This window comes from Carassius carassius, chromosome 19 (assembly GCF_963082965.1).
Source record: "Carassius carassius chromosome 19, fCarCar2.1, whole genome shotgun sequence".
NCBI classification, from domain to species: Eukaryota; Metazoa; Chordata; class Actinopteri; order Cypriniformes; family Cyprinidae; genus Carassius; species Carassius carassius.
The window spans coordinates 13,156,875-13,180,843 of record NC_081773.1 but is presented as its reverse complement, the minus strand read 5'-3'; the positions used below and the strand labels follow the sequence as shown (position 1 = coordinate 13,180,843).

Sequence of the window (23,969 nt, the reverse complement as noted above, 5' to 3'; positions counted from 1 at the left end):
CATTTTATTATATATGGTGAATTATTATAGCATTTTCAAAGCTAACACATTACATGCAGGTTTGCAAAAACTGCAAGAAATATTTGTAATTGTCTTGAAAGCATTGGTTAAGTTAAAAATAATATGATTTCATAAAATGGATTGAAAATGTATAATCTGAAGCTAAAACATATTCTAAATTGATTATTATTATTTATTTTTTTAAGAAAACAATTTAAATAAGTAAAAAAATATATATTTCAATGTGGAATATAAAAATATTATAGTTGCTAAAAATATAAAGGCTATGGTAAATCTGAACCACTGGCTCATCTGGGCCAGCAAAAGATCCTAATTTTCTAGCCAGGATTAACAACCCTCTAACAGCCAGGTGCTTACAGGTGCTCTGTATGTTTTATTTTCCCGACAGCACCACCCACTGGTTTACTCTGCGTCAAACTGCTGCAGCTTCAGGAACTATCCTGCCAAAACTTTCAGAAGATATAAATATATGCAAAAACGACCCAGATCACACGCCTTACTTTTATTTTAAAGATTTTCTTCTTAATATACAACTTTGTATGTACACTTTATAATATTTTCATAAAAATGGACAAGTGGCACAACTTGACCTTCCTGTTATTTGCAGCAAATAAAATGTTAACTCCAGTCTACAATTGTACTCTTTATTGAAAAAGTGCTGTCCCACAAGGCATGAGGTCTGTAGTTTCTCCCAAATTCCATGCCATGTTCCTGTTTTAAATGTTTTTTGGTAAAACCTGTAACCTGTTCAGCACCGAATGGAATTATTTGGTCCTAAAACCAAGGTTCTCCAGCAATTATGACCACAAAGACACATCATATGATTGACTGTAAATGTAGATAGTACCATAGACATGGATTCAACTCTGCATTCAACTAGAGTTGATATGTGAAACTGGGCAATGGGACAAACATTCAATTTGAGTGATTATCAATGTTTATTTGATGGCTTCTAAACAAAGACTGTTCATAAAACTAGGGCTCAGTTAAATAAACGAAATAAAATCGAACAGCCTGAACCAGACGGCAGCTCTAATGTGTTGAACCAGGCCTAGATCAAACCTAAACGTGATTTGGGCTGTCACATTCACACCAACAGTACTATAAAACACACTTACACATATAGACATCAGAAGCATACGGTAATAACACAGCAACACACACACTGGACACACATGCTAATGTTAGCAGGATATTCTGCATGTGCAGTCTGCTACAAGAAATAAACAGGTCAAAAATAAACAAACTCCGATTTGATCCCCCAACATGGTACTGCATTTGACACATTGTGGTGTGTAACAACAACACAAAAAACACTGATGCAGCTGTTACATCACCTAGAGCAGGGGTAACCAACCCTGCTCCTGGCGATCAACTGTCCTGCAAAGTTTAGCTCCAACCCTAATCAAACACACCTGCCTTTAATTTTTAAGTGATCCTGAAGACCTTAATTAATTGCTTCAGGTGTGTTTGATTAGGATTGGAGCTGAACTTTGCAGGACAGTCGATCGCCAAGAGCAGGGTTGGTTACCCCTGACCTAGAGGGAATACTAAACCCTTCAACTGAACACTAACATCTGATTTTAAATGGCAAGTTTATCCTTTCAGGGAATGTTTGCCTTAGGACAGATCAAATTTATAAATGACAGTTCTCTTATAATTAAACAGCAGAGGAGTATATATAAAAAAGGAATACATAAAAATGAATCAATCTAATTTTAAAGGAATCTTCTGTATGTTGAATTCTATGGGTTGGTGGCCTGGAATTTATTATTCTACAGCAACTAATTCTGTCAGATTTAGGTACTACTAACTGGAAGAATATTTTCTTTTTAGTAATTAATAAGTTACATTCTTTTCCTGCTTCAAAACACTTGGAATATTATTGTTTTTTTCTGTAATTTTATCTTGTAGGCTTTCACTGTATGGAAATGAGCAGCACAAACATTTTTCAAAACATCTCCTTTTGCACTCCACTGGCGAAAGAACATCATATGGGTTCGGAAAGACACGAGGGTGAGTAAATAATCACAACATTTTCATTTTAGTATTCCTTCTGTGTGAGAGTCCAAAGCAATATTTTGCATCACAGCTGTAATGCAAAGTGCTTTAAAGTCCTTGTTGACAGCTTTTTAGTTTGACAGAAAAATAAATAAAAATGATTTTCATCCTGGGCCAAAAAGTGAGACCAAAGCAAACAGGAAAAAAATAAAAAGATCTCTGTTGTAACAAAAACCTAAGTAGTTACTTATGTTGAAGGAGCAGGGCTCAATATTGAAACTGAAACAATAAATATTTCTAATAAAAATACAAATTCAGCACAGGCCTGGATGTGAATTGTTTTGTGGGTGTTGTATGTTTCCAAATAATAGGTGACCACATATAAAAACACTCATTCATTCACGGGCCTGCCCTTACACACATATGGCACCAGCAATCTCCACTATATTCATTATTAACATATATATTTGTTAAAACCCTGAACACTCAAAGTCCCAACAAGTACCTACTTCCCCTTTGTTAGATTTCTTTGTCATTTCTCTCTCTCGTCATTGAAGCCTGGCATATAGTCTCTTTGCCAGCATAAAGTGCAGCAGTGCTTGGTTTATGTCCTGTGTTCCTGGCTCGAGATACTTCTCCATCACTCTGTCACAGAGGTGTAACATCATCATGTGGAGAACATGCATCTGTCAGTGAATTTCAGCATCATTTTCGGGAAGCTGGCATTGCATTAGTTGGATTCGTACAGCGTGGACTTGAGCGGTTTCACCAGGCCCTCCTCGTAAACCCTCAGTATGGCCTCACACACAAACTTGAACTGGCTCTGAGAAAACAGAACAGAGGGGAAGTCATGGTGAATGCAAGACGTGTCAGTCTATCAAGCAAGAGCAGCCAAGTGTGACGGCAGTATGTGAAACTGAGATGAGAGCAGGATTCATGGACTGTGTCTGTGTGGCTGAGTGAGTTAGAGAAGGATAGAGAGAGACGGTTCCACTGTGGAACAAAGCAAAAGCAGAAAATAAGATGCGGAGGGGAAGAAATGAAAATCAAGAAAATATAGCTCAGGTCAATCCTTCAAAATCATTCACCAAGTAAAGATAGAACAGCAGATCATTTTAAAAAGGGATCAAATTGAAGTACACTACCATTCAAAGTTTGGGGTTGGCAAGATTTTTTAATGTTTTTGAAAGAAGTCTCTTATGCTCACGAAGGCTGCATTTATTTGATCAAAAAATGAAAGCGGGGGAAAAAAATACAGTAATACTGTTATACTGTAGATTATTACACTTCAAAATAATTCTATATATTTTAAAATGTAAATTATTCATGTCTCCAGTCTTCAATGTCACATGATTCTTCAGAAATAATTCTAATATGCTGATTTGGTGCTCAAAAAAAAAACTTTTCACTTATTATCAATGTTAAAAACAATTGTGCTGCTTAATATTCTTGTGGAAACTGATCACTTAAATGCATCCTTGCTGGATACAAATACTAATTTCTTTCAGAAACTATTTATTGTCATGGTAGTGGATGACCAATAGAGAAAGTGATGCTTTAGTAACACCAGTAATTAAAAAGAGAAGATTGGCCACACAAGTGTTTTCACTGCGCGTCAACCCTTTCTCCTTCCTGCGGTCTAATTAGTGTGGTCTCACGGTCAGCAGCCTCTGGCAGGAATCATTACACTACAGAAGATCATGTTGGAATCACAGCTGCATCATTGTCTCAAGCTCTGGGAGTCACAGCCTAGACAAGACCCCCGCTACAGCAACTCTTCTTCTTTTATATAAATGTGGAAACATTACACCCTGCTGCTGCATTTTAAATGTGAGTGAAAATGTCACAAATTATTATTTGTTGTTAATATTTAACATCTTATCATTAGCTGTGTAGTATTCTGCCTCTTCCCAGCAACTGAAGGCAGAAAGCCAATGATAAACCCCCAATGAATGACTGACGAAGGCAATGACAGGAAGAAAGAAGGTGGGCGGGACTTACAGGCGTCTGAATCATCATGGCCCTCTGATCCCGCATGGTTCTCACAATTTCTAATGGATGCACTGGCTGGCCGCACTCCATCAGACACATTGCCGTCTCCATGGTGATGAGAACTCCCGTCCGGCCAATCCCAGCACTGGGATATGACCGAGGGAGAAGGGGAGGGATAGAAAGGGGAAATGGTAAGCCAAGATTGATTACACTATAATTCACTTTAAATAACTACATTTAGAAACTACTTTGTGATATAAATATGAATTACCTGCAGTGGACCACAACGGGCTCATCCTTCCCAGCTCGTTTACTCCGGACCAAAGCCACGAAATCCAGGAAGTCCGTTGAGTCATCTGGTACACCGTGATCAGGCCACGCCAGGTACTGGATTTGGGTCAATTCCCTGCTTTCCCCACTCTAACAGCACACAGAACAAAGCAACAAACACAAAATTACAAATGTTACAATGGGATCACGACAGATGAATATTGCAAACAAGATCCTGGAGTTAAGTAATTTGCAAGTAAGCATTGGCTTAAAGCGATAGATCACCCAAAAATGAAAATGTCATCATTTTCTCAGCCTCATGTCATTACAAAACGTTTCGTTTTCTTGTACATACAATGAAAATCAATAGGTTGCAAAACTTTTTGGTTCCCAAATTTCTTCATAATATCTGTGTTCCACAGAATAAAGTCATAGAGTTTCGAAATGACATGAGGGTAAATAATTGATCATTTTTATTTTTAGGAGAACTATCCCTTTTAATTAACCAAATCATCAATTTGGTAGCTTTCTCAGGAACTGCAGCATTACATGGTTCAAGTTTAGTATATACTCACAGTTAACATGCAAATCTGTAATACTACTCACCTCGATGTCAGTAAGAGTCATTTCCCTAACCAAGAAAGCAGAGTTTCCTTCCTCAGTCTGGCAGGAAACCTGAAAGCCGCCGTATGTGGCGCTACCTGAGGGGTTCGGCCAGTACTGATGGCACTTCACCTGTGGTAGAAAGGAATCAAATAACAAGCTCAAAAAAAAAAAAAAAAAAGACCATCACAGTTATAATGTCAAAAATCAGGAGATATACATACACGTCCTCGCTCAACCTGAGTAGTGAGCATGACTACCAAAGAGGAGCCCTGCTGCCACGTCATCTGCCAGAAATCCGGGCATGTATTGGGCAGCGGCCCCTGGCAGGCGATATAGCGGTTTATGAGACTGGAGGCAGGGATTTCCATCTGCGAATATGACAAAACAGCATTATAAGGGGCTATTAATCGCAGTCCATCATTCCTTGGGTGTTTGACTTTGGTGGAAATGATAACATAATTATGAATCACTTACATTGATGTAATTTGCATTGATGTAGTCATCTGTGCCTTTCAAGATGACTCGAGTTGCATCATCTGACAATAAAACAACAAAAACTGATTTATGTTTTATCAATTCCACTGGTTACTAGTAAAAAGGAATGGCATGCAGGGATACTCACAAGGTGAGATGTCTCTGTAGCGGTTTTTGGAAAGATTCTGAGGTAATTTGGCACATGACATTGTCATTCCAGGCCTTTTCCGATACAGTTGCTTTAAAATAAAAGTCAGTCAGTCAGTCTACAAAAATCCCAATGAATGAAAACTCATTATCAGACACACATCTAATGACCTTCAGTATTCAAACCTTCCTTCCCACTTTTATGATTATCATATATTAAACATCTCCTTCACAAACCATACAGAAATCTGGAAGGGTTGTGTCTGATGTACAAGCTGTTTAAGAGGCAATTCTTGGAGAGCAAATCTTTGGGTTTAAAAACATGAGAAGCAGTGGAATACAAAAAATGCGTTCTGTGTGAAATGGCCCCTTACTCCTCAAATTCAAGCATTTCAATGATGGATAATTTCAAGGACATTTCACCCACTGCTTTGAGTGTAAATCCATGCACTATATGCATATACAACGTATATCATATCTTTTTTAACAGTAAATCTGGATATTTCATAGCAGCGAAGCATTTTCCGCACATAAATACTGCATGCTTCTGCACTGTAGAACACTAGTTAATCTGAAATCCTGCAGGGGTTTAGTGACAAGTGATATATATTGCACATCTTGATCAACATTTTCACATGCACAAGCCCTACACACACGAACAGGAAGATATTAGGGCCGCCTGATGAAGGACAGGAAGTAATACGAAGTTATTTTGATATGACCACATCCTGAATAACCCTGATTGCTCTAGATTTCAGAGCATGCTGTAAATTAGTAAATTAGATAAACAATTGCACATGAACTTGAACTGCTCTTTTGCTTAGGAGAACAAATGACAAATTATTAGTTTTGTTTCAGATTTAGGTTTTTTTAACTTACATCAAACTGGGCCAGTATAGTAGCACTGTTGAGACTCTCCTTTAACTGCAGCATCGAGTCCCTCCAGGCGTCCCGGTCCAGCTGAGATGGGTCCGTGGGAGATATCTCTGGGATATATTGAAAATCCGGTTCGGACTCCAATTTCTCCTCAACCACATCGTAGATAGCTACACAGAGAGAGACAGTTAATGTAATGGCAACATGCTAATGTGATAAATCCACAGAAATGGAAATTATTTTTCCCTAACAAAAACCATTCGAAGTGAATATATTAATATATAAGCTTGGAAATTGTAATTATAATGTGTGCATTTAAAGTGATTTTGGTCTTATTAAAATTATTATGTAAACAACACGGCTCAACTCAAAAAGATTATAATGTATATACCAAGATATCCCTATTTACTTTAGTATTTAACTTCTATTGTAAATATACACTACCATTCAAAAGTTTGAGATTAGACTTTTCTTTTTTTGAATGAAATGTGAATTTGAATTGTAATAAGTAATAAACAGTAATAATATGTATTAATGTATCAAACCAGTGCTCACCATTGGGCCGCACCATCAGGATGAGCTCCCCCGAGTGGCTCTCGCAGCTGGCCTTGATGAACATGACCACCTGATCATGCGTGTGCTCTGCAATATCTCGACCGTTGATCAGCACAACCTGATCGCCCTCATTCAGCCGAGGCACACACAAATCAGCCTAGAGAGGAAACAGCAGCAGAAAATGATGACATATAAAGTACTTGCCGTTAGGTGACGATTTAAATGCATGATTAAATATCAAGTAGGAACATTCCATGTCCAATTTGAAAAAAATGGAGAGCAGCATAACTCCACAAGTACAGGCATAAACAAAACACTGACATACAGGACAGTTCACTGCTAATCCTATAGGGGTCACTCTTCAATGAATCGGTCTATATTGTCTTCAAGCTATAAAGCGTAATACTACAGTATTTATGGCAATAAACAGCCTATTAAACATACCGATGTTCCAGGCGCTACTCGAGACACAATTATGGGCATCTTCTGATCTGAGCCGCCCTGAAAAAGAGACAAGAGAAAAATTCTTTCACATAGGCAATGGAATAACTAAATCTTCAACGATCAGTCACAGAAAATGCAGAGCATTTTACCTTCACATTAAACCCAAATCTTCCGTTCTCGTCCGGTTTCATCTTGATCAGGACAAGATTGTCATGAGGAACGACTCCGTTAGGCTAAAATAAGAGAAAAATGACAGTAATGTCAACATTTGCATGTCAGTTTCTCTGTTCAAGTACACTGCACTGGTTTTAGCTCATTTGCATTGATTTCCCGTTAAGTACAGGTCTTTGTTGGTTTAAAAGCAGTGTATGACTTGTCTGTTCAAACATTGTTTGAGATCTTCCGAAGCGGTTTTATTTGCTCACTGACATGCAAACCTTCAGAGATCAGGTGAAGCTGCTTAAAGGGACAGTTCATCCCAAAATAAAAACTGTGCTATCATATTCACTCACTGTCCATTTCTTCCAAACATGTATGGGTTTCTTTCTTCCGCTTAACACAAAAGAAGAAGGAAGGTAACTAAACAGTTTCTGGCTTCCATTGACTTCCACTGTTTTCCATCCCATGGAAGTCAAACAAGTGTTTGGATGCCCGCTTCAGAGGAAAGAAGGGTGAGCTTCTGAAGACAGCTTAGCTTTTTCCCAAGAACTAAAATTAATTTTAATCTTTTATTGTCATCCTTATTTTTATTAGTTTTGTTGTTGCGGTTTAATAATTAATGAAACACTGTATTTCATGTATTAAAGATACTACATACATAAAATGTATTATTAGATTTCATAAACATTGTTCCGTAAAAGATATAAAATCCCTTCAAAATATTAACTCACACAAAGGCAGTGAAAAAGATTTATACTGCATGCACCAAACCACCAAGAGCTTTATTACTTTTTGCAAGTGCAAGCACATCAGCGGTACACCAAAGAAGGGAGGGACACAGGACTATTAATGTCAACTTTGGAAAGAGGAACAACAAAGTAGTCTGGGTCGAGTGAGTCATTAGATGTATTCTTACCGTGGCCTTTTCTGTTGCTATAGGGACATCGTACATTTCATTGATGTGGTTGTCCAAGTCCTGTTGGGAGTGGGACAGTATGAGCTGGCTCAGGTTCTTCCTGGACTGTTTCGGAGGGAGGGCGGGGGGCGGACCTTCAACTCCTTCTGGAGACCTATTCAATTAAGAGAGAAATATATAAATAAAAGAGCATCAAAGACATACTTAAAACATCGACTTGAGCACAAGTAAATCACGTCCATTTCCTGTCAGGATGAAATTTACCTTCAATAAAATAGCTCCAATACCATCAATTTCGTCCAACACATGAATGATAATTCATCAAAATTTTCAATGTAGCAGCCAGCTGTCAGAGACATCAAACAGGTTCAGCTCGATAGATTTCATTCAGTTAACTGACCGCACTATACTGTGACAATCCAGTGAACCGCTGAATTATGCAACACATAGTGTTTTAGCTTTCACACTTGGGTGCACACTTCCAGTGAACGGCACACCATGTAGGGTCACGAGTATCTGAGTGCATGTTTGTATACGAGGCGTAAGGGTGTGTGCGTCCGCATGTGTGCGTTGGTACCCACTGACACCATTTAGCTTTTATGTTCACTTCTAGTCGTGTTCTCACCCCAGCATGGTGTCAGAAAGTGACCACTCTGACCCAAAACCAAACACATAATGCCCATACTGAGCAGCTAAGCAGGTCAAAGGTCACACCGAGCAAGTGACAGCAGGGATATACAACACAACCCGAGTAGACTGCCTTTCAAACAAATAATTCCTATGAGCCAATGCTTTTAATGAATCAAAAATAACTGAGGTTCTGCCTTCTCAGTTTGGGCAGCAGGTGTTTATTTCCTCATTTAGATCTCATGACAGACACAAACAAGCATATGCGGAGCATGTGTGTGTGCACATGTCTGCATGTTGGTTTATTCTTTAGGTGTACAGGAAGATAAAGCAGAAGAGAAAGTATTATGGGACATATTTTTGTGTTAAGAAATAGGTATTCATATTCAGTTCCTCAAATGCTACATAAAGCATAATGCCAATGATGACATATAGTATCAGCTCCTCATTACAGTGTCTATGATTAATCATGTTCAAACTTTGTTGTAAAGAAAAGTTAATTTACACCTTGTCCTAACACATTTTTGATGATGTGTATTACACCAGATGTTGGACTAATTAGATTCCACTGTGGGCAGGGCTACCCAAAGCAATTTAAATTTATGCTTTATCAGATACTTTTATCGAAAAATGACTCACAACAGAGAACATAAGCAATTTGTCACGTACCAAACAATATGCGTAGTATATGAATATGGGCAGCTCAGCAATGCCACAGAATTAGAAACCAAGCAATTAACAAACACACTTTACATTATTGCAGCTGTTGCGGATTAGGATATGTAGATGTTATATTAATTTGCATTTTTCGAAAACACAATAAATTGCAAGCATTATAAAAATGTAAAGTGCAAAAATACAGCTGGCACCAGTAAATATGTTCTATTGTAATAATCAATTGCTCAATCAATTGAAATTGCTATATAATCAAGTCACATTCTAACAACAGACCATCTTATAATGCAAACAATAAAACTCAATCTTGCAATAATACTCACTTAAAGTCATAGCTTAATGTCATTCCAGACCTGTTTGACTTTTTGTTCAGTATGTGTATACGTATGGGGAAGTCGTGGCCTAATGGTTAGAGAGTCGGACTCCCAATCGAAAGGTTGTGAGTTCGAGTCCCGGGCCGGCAGGAATTGTGGGTGGGGGGAGTGCATGTACAGTTCTCTCTCCACCTTCAATACCACGACTTAGGTGCCCTTGAGCAAGGCATCAAACCCCCAACTGCTCCCCGGGCGCCGCAGCATAAAAATGGCTGCCCACTGCTCCGGGTGTGTGTTCACAGTGTGTGTGTGTGTTCACTGCTCTGTGTGTGTGCATTTCGGATCGGTTAAATGCAGAGCACAAATTCTGAGTATGGGTCACCATACTTGGCTGAATGTCACGTCACTTTCACTTTCACATATGTGTGTATATGTGTATATGTAATGTGTGTACATATTTTAAAGAATGTTGATAACCAGGTTGCCAATGACTATCATGAAAAAAAAAAAAAATCAAAGTAAATAAATACAATAGAAGTCAATGGGAACCGAAACTCTTTGGTTATCATCATTCAAATTGTTTATGTTCTGCAAAAGAAAGAAATGCATAGGGGTTTTGAATGACATGAGGGTAAGCAAATAATGACATTTCCATAAATTAACTATACATTTCAGCAATGTGACACTACAAGTGCTGTCAAATTACTTTAGTCGGTCAAATCTGAGTCTTAAAAGCAATCTATTAACAATACGTTTTTTCTTTTCTTTCTGATAATCCATCTGATAAAGGCAACATTATCAGACAGGTTATGTGGTGACACCCTCTCCCCAACTGTAAACAGGTCACTTCTACAACAGCTTAAAGACTGAAACAAAGGAACGGGGATGAGTGGTTATACATCTATTGAACTAGCTTAGCAAACCAAGTCAAAACAACCACATGCCATGCAATAGCCTATCTGCCACTGGCAATGTCATTAGGCGTAAGTATACTGCAGACCTATTCAAGAGGATCACAAAGAGCTTGACATGTTTACCGTGCACCATTAAAATCTAAAGCTCTGTGCCCAACGCTATGAGAGCGGTAAACACATTTTACAGCTGCGCAGCGTGCATTTAGTTTCCATTTGGGGCCATTTAAGGACGCAGACAGAGGGTGGTAGCTGTGATTGGAAGGCAGAGACAAAACAAACAGCCAATAAAAGATGGTTTTGGTGCAGTAAAACCACTTTTCCCATTTGAGGAACAGACTTGAGCTACTGTTTTTTTACACTAAATTATGTGGCTTCTGCAAATACTGTTTTATAATAACTGAAATGATTTAATGTTTCAATAAGTTAGAATGGCACTGTGGCATGAATAAGCAAACAGTCAGGACTTAAAATGCATTATAAAGTGCATAAATGTAAAAAAAAAAAAAAAAAAAAAAAGATGCGAGTATACCAAATGACTGCTAAAAGAGTTGGTTTTCTGGGGTATTCTTTTTAACTACTCTTTTTGGGATTTAAGAAACTGAAAGTTTGAAATAAAATGTCACTGATATTACTTTGAATAAAAATATCAGTATTTCATACATCTGACTATGCCCTCTGCACAGTCCTTTCCTTAAAAGGCATAATCCACATGTTGTTATGTGGTTGCTTTAACAAGTCTGAACACAAGAGGAAACTTAGAAAGCACTATCACTAATAATAAAGCATTAATAAAGCCAGTTTTTCAGGACGGACAGTTTTGCTATTGAAGAGGAGGAAACACTTACGGCGTAGACTCCAGGCTGATGCTGTTTGCTTGTGTAGAGGAAGCTGATTTGTGATTGGAGAAAACAGGAAGGCTGGGGGAAGCATGGATGACATGGTCCACCAGGTGACCCATGGAAGAGGGCCGTAGCCGAGGACCCTCTTGCACAAATAAGTTCCTACTGTTGACAGGACATTTATAGTTGCTGTAATCCTTTTCACCAACATGTTTAATGAATAAACACAAACCCTCTGGCTGAAGGTAAACTAAGTGTTCTTATCTATTAAAACAAAAAAAGAGTTTGGCCACAGTAACATTCAAGGTTACTGAAAAGAGTACAATGTATTAGGCCTGTCATAATTATCGATTGTGGTTATTTGATCTAATCAAAATAATTTGACATAACCACGATAACTGTGCAGTTTACATATTGATCACATTTCACATTCAAATGAGGATTAAAAAGGAAAACGAAGCGTTTAAGTCATAATCTGGTAGGGAGTAAAGAATAAAGAACAAATATAGTCAAAGGTCTTCCTTCATATATAATGAAGGCTTATGGATTTAATCATTTAATGCAATATTATATTATATTATATTATATTATATTATATTATATTATATTATATTATATTATATTATATTATATTATATTATATTATATTATTAGGATTCAATTGAGACAATTAATCTTAAAAAAAAAATGATTGACATGCCAACAATATATTATAGTACATTATTATACTTCTTAATTTTACAATCTAGACTCTCTCTCTCTCTTCCTGAAAACTCCCTCTAATGGCTTACAAATAATGCGGAAGTCTATCTCTGAATCTTTGACACAGAGAGTGACTCCCTGACTTCCTGGATGGGTAAAACTCACAAAACCTGTCAAGAATGTGTCTAGCTTGACTGTCATTAAACTGTAATTCGCTTACGTACAGCATACATATGTATCTTTGTCCTTTCCACTGCCTAATAACCTTACTGGGTCTTTGCTCATTAGGTTGGGTGTTTCACTACAACAGAGATGCACTCACTGGTTGGGCGTCCCAGGGGGCGAGCGGGTGGGCAGGCTACGGGTCTCCAGCCTCTCTTCAGACAGCGAGTTCCTGCTCACTGATTCCCAGTCTGTCACACCCATCACCTTTCTGCCCAGGGGCTTGCTGGGAGATCTAAGAGATGAAACACGTTCGGTTAATCTCCACAGCACCTCAGTAGAGCCAAAGAGAAGGTCACTTCTAAGTGTTAACTCTGACAGCAAGATATTATTCCATAGAGCAACTCTGTTCATACTACATGGACACCATGAGAGTGTTAAAATAAATCTCTTTGATTTTTCTGAAACTTAAAGTCAGATAATATTTCACCAACTGATCCTTCAAATGTAAAGTTTTAATACAGATTACTGATACTGAAATTCTTTTGTTTTGTTTCGAAACAGAACTCTTTGTTTTGTCATTTTACCTTTATGTTCTCCAGACATTGTTCTACAAAGTTTTATTTATATTTTCTATTTTTAACTACAGGCGTTCAGTACATTTTGACATGGTAACCCCTAGTAAAATATCTCTTTCCACTGAATGACAATTTTAGTAATATTGACATTGAAGTGTCCTATATTTTTTTTCTTGTCATAATATCCACTTTGAAAGTCAAACAGAACAGTGTACTGTCAAACATTATTTTTGGGAAAAGAAATATATCACATACAAGGTTGACGATGCTCATCTTTAGAGTTTCTCATTTGCTAACATTTCAAACAACTGAAGCATATAAATGTAAAAATTGCGGCAGGCATTTGAAAAGTTGTTACTTGTTTGTTTTCATAAGCAGTAGCACTCCAATTCGAGGTTTTTAGTATTGGTCAACAATCTCATAAAAGATAGTTAAACATGTAAAAGACTATTCAGAAAGATATTAGACTCTAAAAAGCTGCATAACAAAAGTACTAGATGTTGTTCTGGATCTCATTGAAAAATTTCTAATATTATTATTTGATGTTCTATTTTTTAAAAGAAATTAGTACTTTTAATAACAAGGTTGTTTTGAATTAATCAAAATTGACAGTAAAGACATTTCTGTATATTTTTATGTAACAACTGTTCATGTTGATTCATTAAACAATTGATATTTGAATTAAATGCTGTTCTTTTGAACTTCCTATTCATCATAGAATCCTTAAGACGATGTGTCATCAATGTTTACGAAAAATACTAAGCAGTACAAAAGTTTTCAGATTCTTGAGCACCATATCAGCATATTAAAATGATTTCTGAAGGATCATGTGACACTGAAGACTGGAATAATGGCTGCTAAAAGAATTAGCTTTGTAATCATAAAAATAAATTATATTTTAAAATATGTTAACATAGAAAACAGTTTTCCTTTCATAATAAAATTTCACAGCATTATTTATTCATTTATTTTTAATTTAGAAAATTCAGCCTTGGTGAGCATTTAAAAATAATAAGCATTTCTAAACCACAGTACTATAATAGCCTGATTTGAGTTAAAACAAAAATCCATGTATTACACTGTTGTCAGTTTTGGATATTTTGTACTTTCATAACTGGAAAGATCTACCCGTAGGTGTTACTAAAACAGTGAGCACCGAGTCAACTAACTGACTTCAAAAGGACTTTGATCTCAACATGACTCTAAATGTTTCATGCAAAGATCTTCTGAGCCAAGTTACTCCTCTTCACCAGCTGGTAGTTTATTTTTTAAGAAAGCTCACAAATGATCATGCTAATGATCATTAGCTGAAGAATCATATCATAACTGGTCACCATTACAAAATCCCTGAAGTACAAGCACACATTACCTTGCAAACACTCTGCCCTTCATTCCCTTCTCCTTGCCATACTGAACAGATTGTGCTTCTGTCCTCCCACTGTGAAGAGATGTATAATGTTTATAAGGATTCGAACTGTATTTTCCAATTTCACAACATATGATGATTTTATACATGATGCTCTTAGTGCTCAAAGTTACGGAGTTCAAAATATGTTTTAAGATACTATAGTGACCACCAATAAACACTTATGAATCTATAAAGCATCGCAAGATGAATTTTTGATCACATCCTCTTCCTGGTTTCCATATTTCTAAAACTGACTAAGAGAGCATCATCAATTTTTCAAAAAAGTTCATCCTCAAGATTTACGAGTATTTGTTGGTGTCGACTAAGGTCAAGCCTTTTGGGGACTGTGGCCTCCCTCAGCACACAAGTGACTACTGCAGATGACAAGAAAGAAAATTGAATTTTATGACTTTATGCTTAAAAAAAATGAATGCCACACCTAATTTACGTTTTCGAATGTTTATAATTTTTTACACAAAGAATGACCTGCTAATGATACTTATAATACATTTTCCATATAATACTTTTTCCAGATATTATTGCAATTTTTATTTTTGCTAATAATCTTCACATGTATTAAAAGTAATATCAACTTTTTAATATAAAATGTAAATATTACAAGTAAAAAATAAAAAATAATAAACAAAATTATATATTTAAATGTATACACATTTTTAGAAATGCAGAATGTTGTACGTTTATAGAAGTGAAAAAGATGGTAGGGCAAGGTTTTAAAACCTGAAAGCAATTCATAACAACAAGCTGCGATTCCTCAGACTGCATGCACTACATCTGGACCCATTTTAAAAGAAAAGCACTGGAGGAACATCTTACCAGTATCTGAACTTGGAGCCCAAATTGAAGTAGTGTGCAAAGAAGTTCTTCTGTGGAAGAACAGGCCGATCTAGCCGAAAGAAGGTGTGGTGTTCAACACAGGCCTTCCAGAGGTTCTTACAGGCCCTGTAGTTTACCATGTTGAACCCGAGCAATGTATCTCTCGTCTCATGCTGTAGGCAAAAAGGAAGAGAAAAGATCTTAAAGCTATTAAATCAAGCATACTGCATCCTTACCCCAAAACATGTGAGATGTTGGGGACATTTACATTCCCTGCTCTGAATGTTATGTTGTCGTGAACATGGGCCTCTGTTCGAAACCTGGCCAAAGTGCCTGCCCAAAAAGCTCTGCTCAGGAGAGACCTATTAGGACTGACACTCCAATCTGCAAGACTCCATTGGTCACTGGGGACTCCAGAGGGGGCTAAATGCACTTCCCAGACTGTTTTTAGTTTTGCAAATCGCAGGGGCTGCGACCCAGGTCCATGGAAATCGTACCCACTCAGCCAAGCTGTGCCATCTGGGCATCAATTATGGATCATGACATTGAGTTCTGCTTTTAGTACAACTGTGCATTATTCACACGGCTGGGGTGTTTTGAGGTCTCCAGCAAAGGGTCTGTGGCGCTGTGGAGAACCGGTTCAGACACACAGGTCCTCGTCGTGTATCAGTTAATCAGTGCAACTCTAATGTTAGTTCTCATCCCGCTCTCCCACATGCAAAATGCATCATCTAGTCTCCATAATTAATAAGCTGTAAAGGAGTCTCTATCTCTCTCCACATCGTCACTGACAGCAGGGCGGTAATTAAAGAGGGATTTCTAATAAATAAAGATCAGTGGTGCTATGGGAGCCAATATGCTCTTTAATTTAATATTGCCTAAGCAAGATGGTTTATTAATAGGAATTACTGCTTCCTGCAGTTTGCAAATGGGACTGGTGATGTCTGTTGGGGTCATTTTATGATTTTATAAATTGTGTGTTTGTGCACCCACATCATGCCCTACATTTTCAATCACAAACTAGTTATGATATTGTGAGACATTGTGAATTTTTTTTTTTGCAATATGCATCATATTGTGAGGTAGCTGACAATGCCTTAGCAAACAACAACGTTTGCTATTTTACTCAGAAATGCATTACATGGCCAAAGTTAAACATGTTCTGGATGCCTTTTTATGTTGCTTTGCCTTACTGATCAAGAATGACAGTATTAAAAAAAAAGTGTACCACTTACCCCTTCTTTTCTTAGCTGGATGAAAAACTGCTTGCATTTAAAAGATATTTTTACAATCTTCAACCTAAAGCAGAAGAAAAAAAATTGTTGGCACAACAAAAACAAATTTTCAAGGGCAGCAACTAACACTTATTATAAGCTGTTAAAATTCCATGACCCATTTCATGGCCCTTTGTGTCTCTCTAAGCTTCACTCCTATTAAAATATGACTCATAGTGAAGCTAAATATATTCTACACAACACACATTCTCAAATGTCTGAATAAACACATGCTGGAGCAGCCTCAACTCTTTCTGATTCATTCTGTCACAGTCACAGTCAGCACAACACTGTACAACTCACATACAGTCAATGACTGAGATAGGTCAAACTCAACTTCAATGGTCTTTAAAGGGGTCATCGGATGCCCATTTTCCACAAGTTAAATACATTCTTAAAAACATACTTTGGTTTAAATTTCACAATGGCAGAATAAAACAACACCCTTTTACCTTGTCAAAATCAGCTCTGTTTTAAGCAACCTGTTTTAGTCCATGTTCCTTTAAATGCTAATGAGCTCTGCTCACCCCGCCCCTCTCTTCCATTGGGTGACGAGCTGTTCTCATGAGCCTGTTCACTTTAGCCACTGAACTTGCTAACTAGCACATTATTAGACAAGGCGATTTGCAAAGATTCATAAAAGAACCTTATACTCACTTCTTCTGTAGTTGAAGCTGAATCAAGAATGATTTGCATGAACATAGATGCATTTAGGTAGATCAGGGCACATTCCCTTCAAAAACATACGTAATCCACTGCATCTTCAGCGGCTCAGATATCTAGAGTAAATGACGACTGCTATGTTCATTATTACATCCAACAGCAGCACACCTCAATCACTTAGAAGATATTCTTGTCTACATCTGCTCCTGCAGTGAAACAATGGTGGACTGATGACAGATCACTCAGGGCGGGTCTGAGGTATAACGCTACTGTCAATCAACAATCATAGGAGGTGAATGGGTCTGTGTAATGTCACACTGCCAGGCATCTGAGAATGGCTTGATATGAGAAAGCGGAAACGATTTAACAATATAAAAAAAAAACAACGCTGGGTGGATCTTTATCATTATAGGGTGTTTGTGTACACACACATGTCAGTACAAACAACTTGTAAAAGTGCATGTTGCATCCGATGACCCCTTTAAAGAAGATGCTTCATTGGCATTCACCTATTTTTCTATTTTAACAGTTTTAACAATCACTTTTATATATCACTTTTATATATATTTATATATATTTTATAAAATAATCAATAAGTGATTATAACACTAATTGTTTGCCTGGAGAGGCTTGCTGACATCTAAGGCAAACAGGCCCTGTTCTGTTCTGTTCTGGGCTAAACATAGTTTGCCTGGAAAGCATCTGTGCGTGTATTTCAAATGGGAGATGCTTGGACTACAGCTACAGAAGCAGCTGGGCTTGAGTGCCAGAAAAACAGCCTGGCGATGGAGGGGGAAATACAGCTTTGCATGATAAGGATATAGGGTACTTCTCTTTACATTTACATTTGATCATTTAATATTGTGTACAATTTGGAATTAGTGCAAACAAAAATGCCTGAACATTTAGAACCCCCATGGTGTATTTAACCCCATTAAGAATGGAATTTAGTTTGCTTGCATAAACAACAAACAATTAAAAAATATATATACAAATATATTTCAACCAATAATCTGTTAATCAGTTTAAATGCAAAGATTGTAATTAGTATGATTTTTTTAGAAAAAAAAATATAAAAAATAATTATAAATGCCTGTTATTCAATAAATAAATAATTTAATTTTAATAACAGGGAAAAATACCTGCAAGTTAAAGTAAACGGTAACTTTTTTATAAAATGTTATATAATCATTTAGTTAATAATATCAGTTAAAAGTTAACAGCAATATTAAAACCCAGGTCCAAAAAATAATCAATGATCATTAATGAAAAAAATTTATAATTATAGTAATAATAAAAATATATATATAATTCTTCCACAAATGAATAGGAGATCTCACTACCATATAAATCTCTGCAGCCACAACAAGCGACAGGACAGTTTGTTGGTTGTCTGGCTTTCTTTTCTGCTGAGGATCCCACAACATAATCTTATATAAAACACTGTATACAGTATGTTCTGAACGGCTCATATTAAGCAGCGTTGTGCAGCATTTAAACGGTCAGTGATAGCAGACAATCTGTCTGGTTGAAACACACCTGGTTAAAACAGTGTAATGTGCAGACCACACAAACGCAACGGAATCTGTATTTAAAGCCAGAAATCTTCATTTAATCATGCAATGAAGCTGACAGCAATGCATTATATTCAAACTGGATTAAGTTTGCAACCTCAGCTTCATTTCACTTCATGACTTAAATCCAACACAAATGACACCAATAAGGTAATTTCACTTACCATGGAAAGTAGTTGATCCGTACCCTGTTCTTGTAGATGGCAATGCCAGCTGACATCAAGCCTATGAACATCTCTGTGTTGCTTTGATCCTGAAAGGAGAAATGAGAAATTATTCATGAGGAGCATTTAGCATTTTCGAAACTGTGCTGTGTAATATTGTTTAAAGAGTACCCAAAAATGAAACTCTAAATGAAAGACCATTTGTCTTTCTCCATTCCATGCCTGTATAAATAAAAAGCTCTGCAAAATATTAATAATTCTCTTTTGCATACAATGAAAGCACAAATGGTGATTATAGTCCTCTAAAGCCATACAGGAGCTGTACTCTTTCATTGATTATCTTTATTTGTAGCATAGAGGCTTGTGTGTAGATACACAATGAAACCGCTCTGACTCGCTCACCCTTGCATAGTGCAGTTCCACTCCGTAAAGCTCCAGCGTTCGTGCTGTGTTCAGGTAATTGAATTCAGACTGTGCTGGAGTAAGTCCACTGTGCCCATGTCAAAAGAAAAAGGGAGAATAAAGAGTCAGAACGAAGACGTGCTTAAGATTCACATCACAAGACAGTGAAATAGAGGTAAGTGGGTGTAAACAGCTCTTGTGTAAATTACAGAAAGAGGCGCCTTTCAAAATCCACCGATTTGTTAGTATTGCTAAGATGCGGAGGACAATGAGCTTCCTGTTCTCAGCGCAGCTTTAGTGTGGGCGTACTGAGCCATGAGCATTGAGAAAGCACACGCGAGTATGTTAACTAACAGTTATGAATATTCATAAAGCCATACGTGAAATCAACAAGATTTCACATATGAAATCTTTCGCATATGAAATCAACAAGTGCAGTGACAAGTTTAGAGCGGTGACTCTTACCTGTGTTGCTGGTGATGTTTGGTGACCTCTTTTTCAAAGCCCTGAGGCTGGTTGGGGATGAAGCAGAACTCGGACAGGTATCCTGGCAAATTCTTAGCTTCACTGTAATCACCCAGCTCAGCTGAATCACACAATACAAGCACAGCATTACGGATAACAGCCGTGAATCATGACAGTACAACATGCAGACCATAAAGTGATACATCACTGGTGGACACACACTGGTGCCTAAATCTCTTAATCCCTTGCTTTGTGTGTGACTTACATATTATGGTATTATGTATTATGGCAGGGGTTTTCAAACTGTGGGTCGCGACCCACTCGTGGGTCACGGAATGGAACAAGGTGGGTCGCACAAAGTCACTTGGCTGCAGCTAATTTTGCGTTTCAATGACACACAGACACTAACACAGTTCAGTCTAGGGCTGCACGAATGTGACGAGTGGGGCGGGGCCTAGTGCCATGGGAACAGAGCTAGGCCGGTGGAGTGATTGGGAAATGAGCAACACTCACCGGTCTCAAGAACCACGGAGGAGATCGGAAAGATACAAAAGAGGAGCGATGACAGTGAAGGACGAGAGAGGACCAGGCCTGGGTTTTATTTTGTGTTTGTTTTTTATTTGTGCACGGCAGTCATCCGAGAGGGGCTGTCGCGCTGTTTTGTGTTTATTTGGTTATTAAAACTTTGTTTGATTGTCCGCCGGTTCCCACCTCTTTCCACGAAGGAGTCATCGAGGCGGTGGGCTGGAGTGAGTTCGCCCCCCCCCCCCCCCCGGCAACTCACTCCAGCCCACCACATCGAGCACCCTCGGCGGCAGACTCCTTCGCCCTGCTCGATGGCACTGCGGATTCACCCCAGCGGCGAAGGATCTTCGGCAGCGCGCCCCTCCTTCCTCCCTGGCTTCGGCACCAGTGTAAAACATTAAAATCTTCACAATCACAGGAAGAAGGAGGCGGGAACTGGGAACCCACTCATCACAACGATATAGCCCACCAACATTAATAATGAACTGCAATATCCTTAGTGTGATTTTCAAATTGCAATTAAGTCCGTGTGCGTTGCGTGTTTTGAAGGTCTCAGAGCAATGTCATTAAAAGGTTCAATCGGTCTTTTTTTACCTATTTCACAATTATTTTAATCTCCAAACTGTTTTAGATAGTTCTGCTTTGCTTCTTATGCTTTTCTAAAAAAGTGTTGGATTGTGCTCCGTTCTCGCCGACACACACGGAAGGATCATGAATGCAACAAAACACAGCAGCGCAGATCACACTTCACTGGAGTGAGCCTGCTTCACGTTTTTATGGACACTACATATTTTAACGCCAGTAAACAAAAATTAAAACTTGTAAATTTGTAGTGAAATTTTCAGTTGTACTCTAAAATAAAATGGTTATTTTTCTTAAATACTTAATTTCTGTCATAAAAATTTTAAGTAAGATTAGGTTTAAAGTAATTTCACTCGTTGTTTTTTTTTTTTTTTTAATATTTTGGTGGGTCGTGAAATATATTACACTTGTCTAGGTGGGTCGTGGAATGGAAAAGTTTGGGAACCACTGTATTATGGGACCAAAAAATCTGAGCAAAATGCCCTACAAAACTGTAGGTATATATTTTTTCATAATAATACAGATTATATTATAGAATAGCATTTTTATATTTCAGAAAAATCACTGAAAATAATGATTAAAATGTGTACAGTCATGTTAATTCAAAGTGTATTAATGTAAAAATATATACTTTATATTTTATATATGTAAGTTTTGAGGCTATACCACGTAAGAGTGTTTTAAATTTTGATTTATAATATGAATGTTCTTCAAAAATACATAAACCCAACATGAATTACATGTTGTATATGTCTTCAACTGTTTGCACGTTTCAAATAACTTAAAAAATGTTTTCGTTTTTATCATGTTGGGCAGTCTTATTTGTTGTTGACCAGTGCCAAATGTTGTCAGATTAAACATTCAGCTTCACTTAAGACAAGCACTGGACTATCATTACAATCATCCTCATTTCTTTTAAAATAAAAAGATAAAACACACTAATGCTTCAAGCTATTCAAGAGTTTAGGATTATTAGACACCCGTAAACAATATTTATTATCATGCAACAAACATAAGCGCTCAGTAATTTTTTGACCAAAATAAATCCCCTCAAAAGTAGCATTTAGCATCAATTCTGCCACTATGGCAGCTTACCAGAAAACCCTAAAGCAAACAAAATGAGTTGCAAAGATAGCGCTGTCCTAGGCAACCGGGCTCAACAGAATCCCCTCTGACCTATATAGTGCCCAAACTGCATGCTAAAAGCCCCAGAGAGACCGGAGCAAATGTGCTCACTACAGCAATCTGTCAAGAGTCATTATTGCTGAGCTCAATCTGGCAAGCGGACCCCCCAGGGCCTGGGATATGTCATGGCACTGCTCCGTCTTGAATGGGCACTATTAGGTTAACTAAGATGTGCTGGGCTGTGTTAGTGCCTGCTGTACTTCAGAGAAATTTCTTGCTCGCATTAACTCCCGTTTTACAAGCTAGCGCTTGTTAAGCGTTGAGGTTGTGCACAGATGGAATGTGCGGTGCTGAGCTTGCGCTGTTGTACTCTGGTGGTTTGCTTGGAAGCTCAGTACTGGATTTGAGTTTGCATGATACCGTAATATATCATAAAGAAACAGGGGACATTACATTGGGGGAAAACAACTTTAATTATAATTCTGCTGCTATGCTAAATTGCTATCAATTCCTCTCACTCAAGAAATAGAGAACTGCAGGCGCCTCGTGATCAACACAAAACATAACATTAAAAGGATTTAAAATTGTCACATTAAAGTTAGTGCGACCAAACCAGAATTAAAGCAAACCACATGTAATTGACTGTCACATACTGTTCCACTTCAAAAAAACTGATTTAGATTGTGGCTTCTTTGTCATGAAGATCCCTACAACCATTCTTTTCAATGAATGGCTCATACTTACACTGAACAGCGTACGATGCAAGGAGTGCGGCAGTATTTTGTGGACAGGGCAGTCTGGGAGGGATATAAATTATATTAAATTAACAGTGTAAAATGTTGGAGATCAAACCAAATTACTGTATTTATGATACCATTGAAGAACATGTAAGCACATGCAAATTCAACAGCACAAACTGCAGTGGCATCACAAGATAAATATTGAAGGGACAAATTTACATACGGTAGTTACAGATATGTCATTTATCAACCTACTTTTAAACTGGATTTAGGAAGAGATTTACAGTTAAAAACAGCCACACATGATCCAGCTCACCTTCCACTGAGTATGTCCTGCTTAATCTGTAAAAAATACTGGTACCTACAAAGAAGGGGAAAAAAAACACAACAAATAATCTCTTAGCCACAAGACTAAAAATAACTTGGGTGTACTGTTCATGCGGTGAATTTTTAAACATTTAAAATGCCATGCCATAAGTTAAAGCAGTAAAGTTAAGAGACTGGAGTTTAAAGGCCATTGCACACGGATTCAGAAATTTTTGCGGATTTAAAAATAAATACAATCTCACGTTGTGTCAATAATGTTTACACACTGCCTTCGAAACTTTTGGCCATTATAAAAAAAATTGGATCAGGTTAGATTTTCTGCATTTTTCGCATTCGGAGAAAGCATTTTGAGAGGTGTTTTGACAATTCAGAGCCACCGTACAAGCGAACGCAAAATCCAGAATGGCGATTCTCAGGCTCAACTTTGAATCGCCCGTGAATTCCCACTGCTCCTCAGGATTGGATGGATCCAATATTTTAGGGGTGTCCCCGACTAAGGATTTTCATAGTCGAATCAGAATTTTCGAATCTTGCTGATATTCGACTAATAGTAAATAATGTTTTTATGTTTTGAGTAAAATATAGTCAACACTAAATGTCAGCGAAACCCTAAC

At 37.5% G+C, this 23,969-nt stretch overlaps 1 protein-coding gene across 1 annotated transcript in view; it reads right to left on the bottom strand.

Annotated features, from left to right (window-relative positions):
• Nucleotides 1–521: 521 nt before the first annotated feature.
• LOC132095124 (tyrosine-protein phosphatase non-receptor type 4-like) overlaps nt 522–23,969 on the bottom strand; it is a 53,373-nt gene continuing 29,925 nt past the window's right edge. Inside the window, exons 6-27 of the mRNA XM_059499900.1 lie at nt 23,345–23,389; nt 23,033–23,085; nt 20,057–20,177; nt 19,592–19,679; nt 19,190–19,278; nt 16,750–16,813; nt 15,515–15,687; nt 14,642–14,710; nt 12,855–12,989; nt 11,837–11,995; nt 8,462–8,615; nt 7,536–7,619; nt 7,387–7,443; nt 6,943–7,099; nt 6,391–6,557; nt 5,513–5,603; nt 5,365–5,426; nt 5,112–5,258; nt 4,891–5,019; nt 4,286–4,434; nt 4,024–4,159; nt 522–2,845 (exon numbers count right to left, since the gene is read on the bottom strand). Of these exons, the coding sequence (XP_059355883.1) occupies nt 2,753–2,845; nt 4,024–4,159; nt 4,286–4,434; nt 4,891–5,019; nt 5,112–5,258; nt 5,365–5,426; nt 5,513–5,603; nt 6,391–6,557; nt 6,943–7,099; nt 7,387–7,443; nt 7,536–7,619; nt 8,462–8,615; nt 11,837–11,995; nt 12,855–12,989; nt 14,642–14,710; nt 15,515–15,687; nt 16,750–16,813; nt 19,190–19,278; nt 19,592–19,679; nt 20,057–20,177; nt 23,033–23,085; nt 23,345–23,389 (2,422 nt within the window). The 3' untranslated portion in view covers nt 522–2,752. The remainder of the gene's footprint in view (nt 2,846–4,023; nt 4,160–4,285; nt 4,435–4,890; nt 5,020–5,111; nt 5,259–5,364; nt 5,427–5,512; nt 5,604–6,390; nt 6,558–6,942; nt 7,100–7,386; nt 7,444–7,535; nt 7,620–8,461; nt 8,616–11,836; nt 11,996–12,854; nt 12,990–14,641; nt 14,711–15,514; nt 15,688–16,749; nt 16,814–19,189; nt 19,279–19,591; nt 19,680–20,056; nt 20,178–23,032; nt 23,086–23,344; nt 23,390–23,969) is intronic.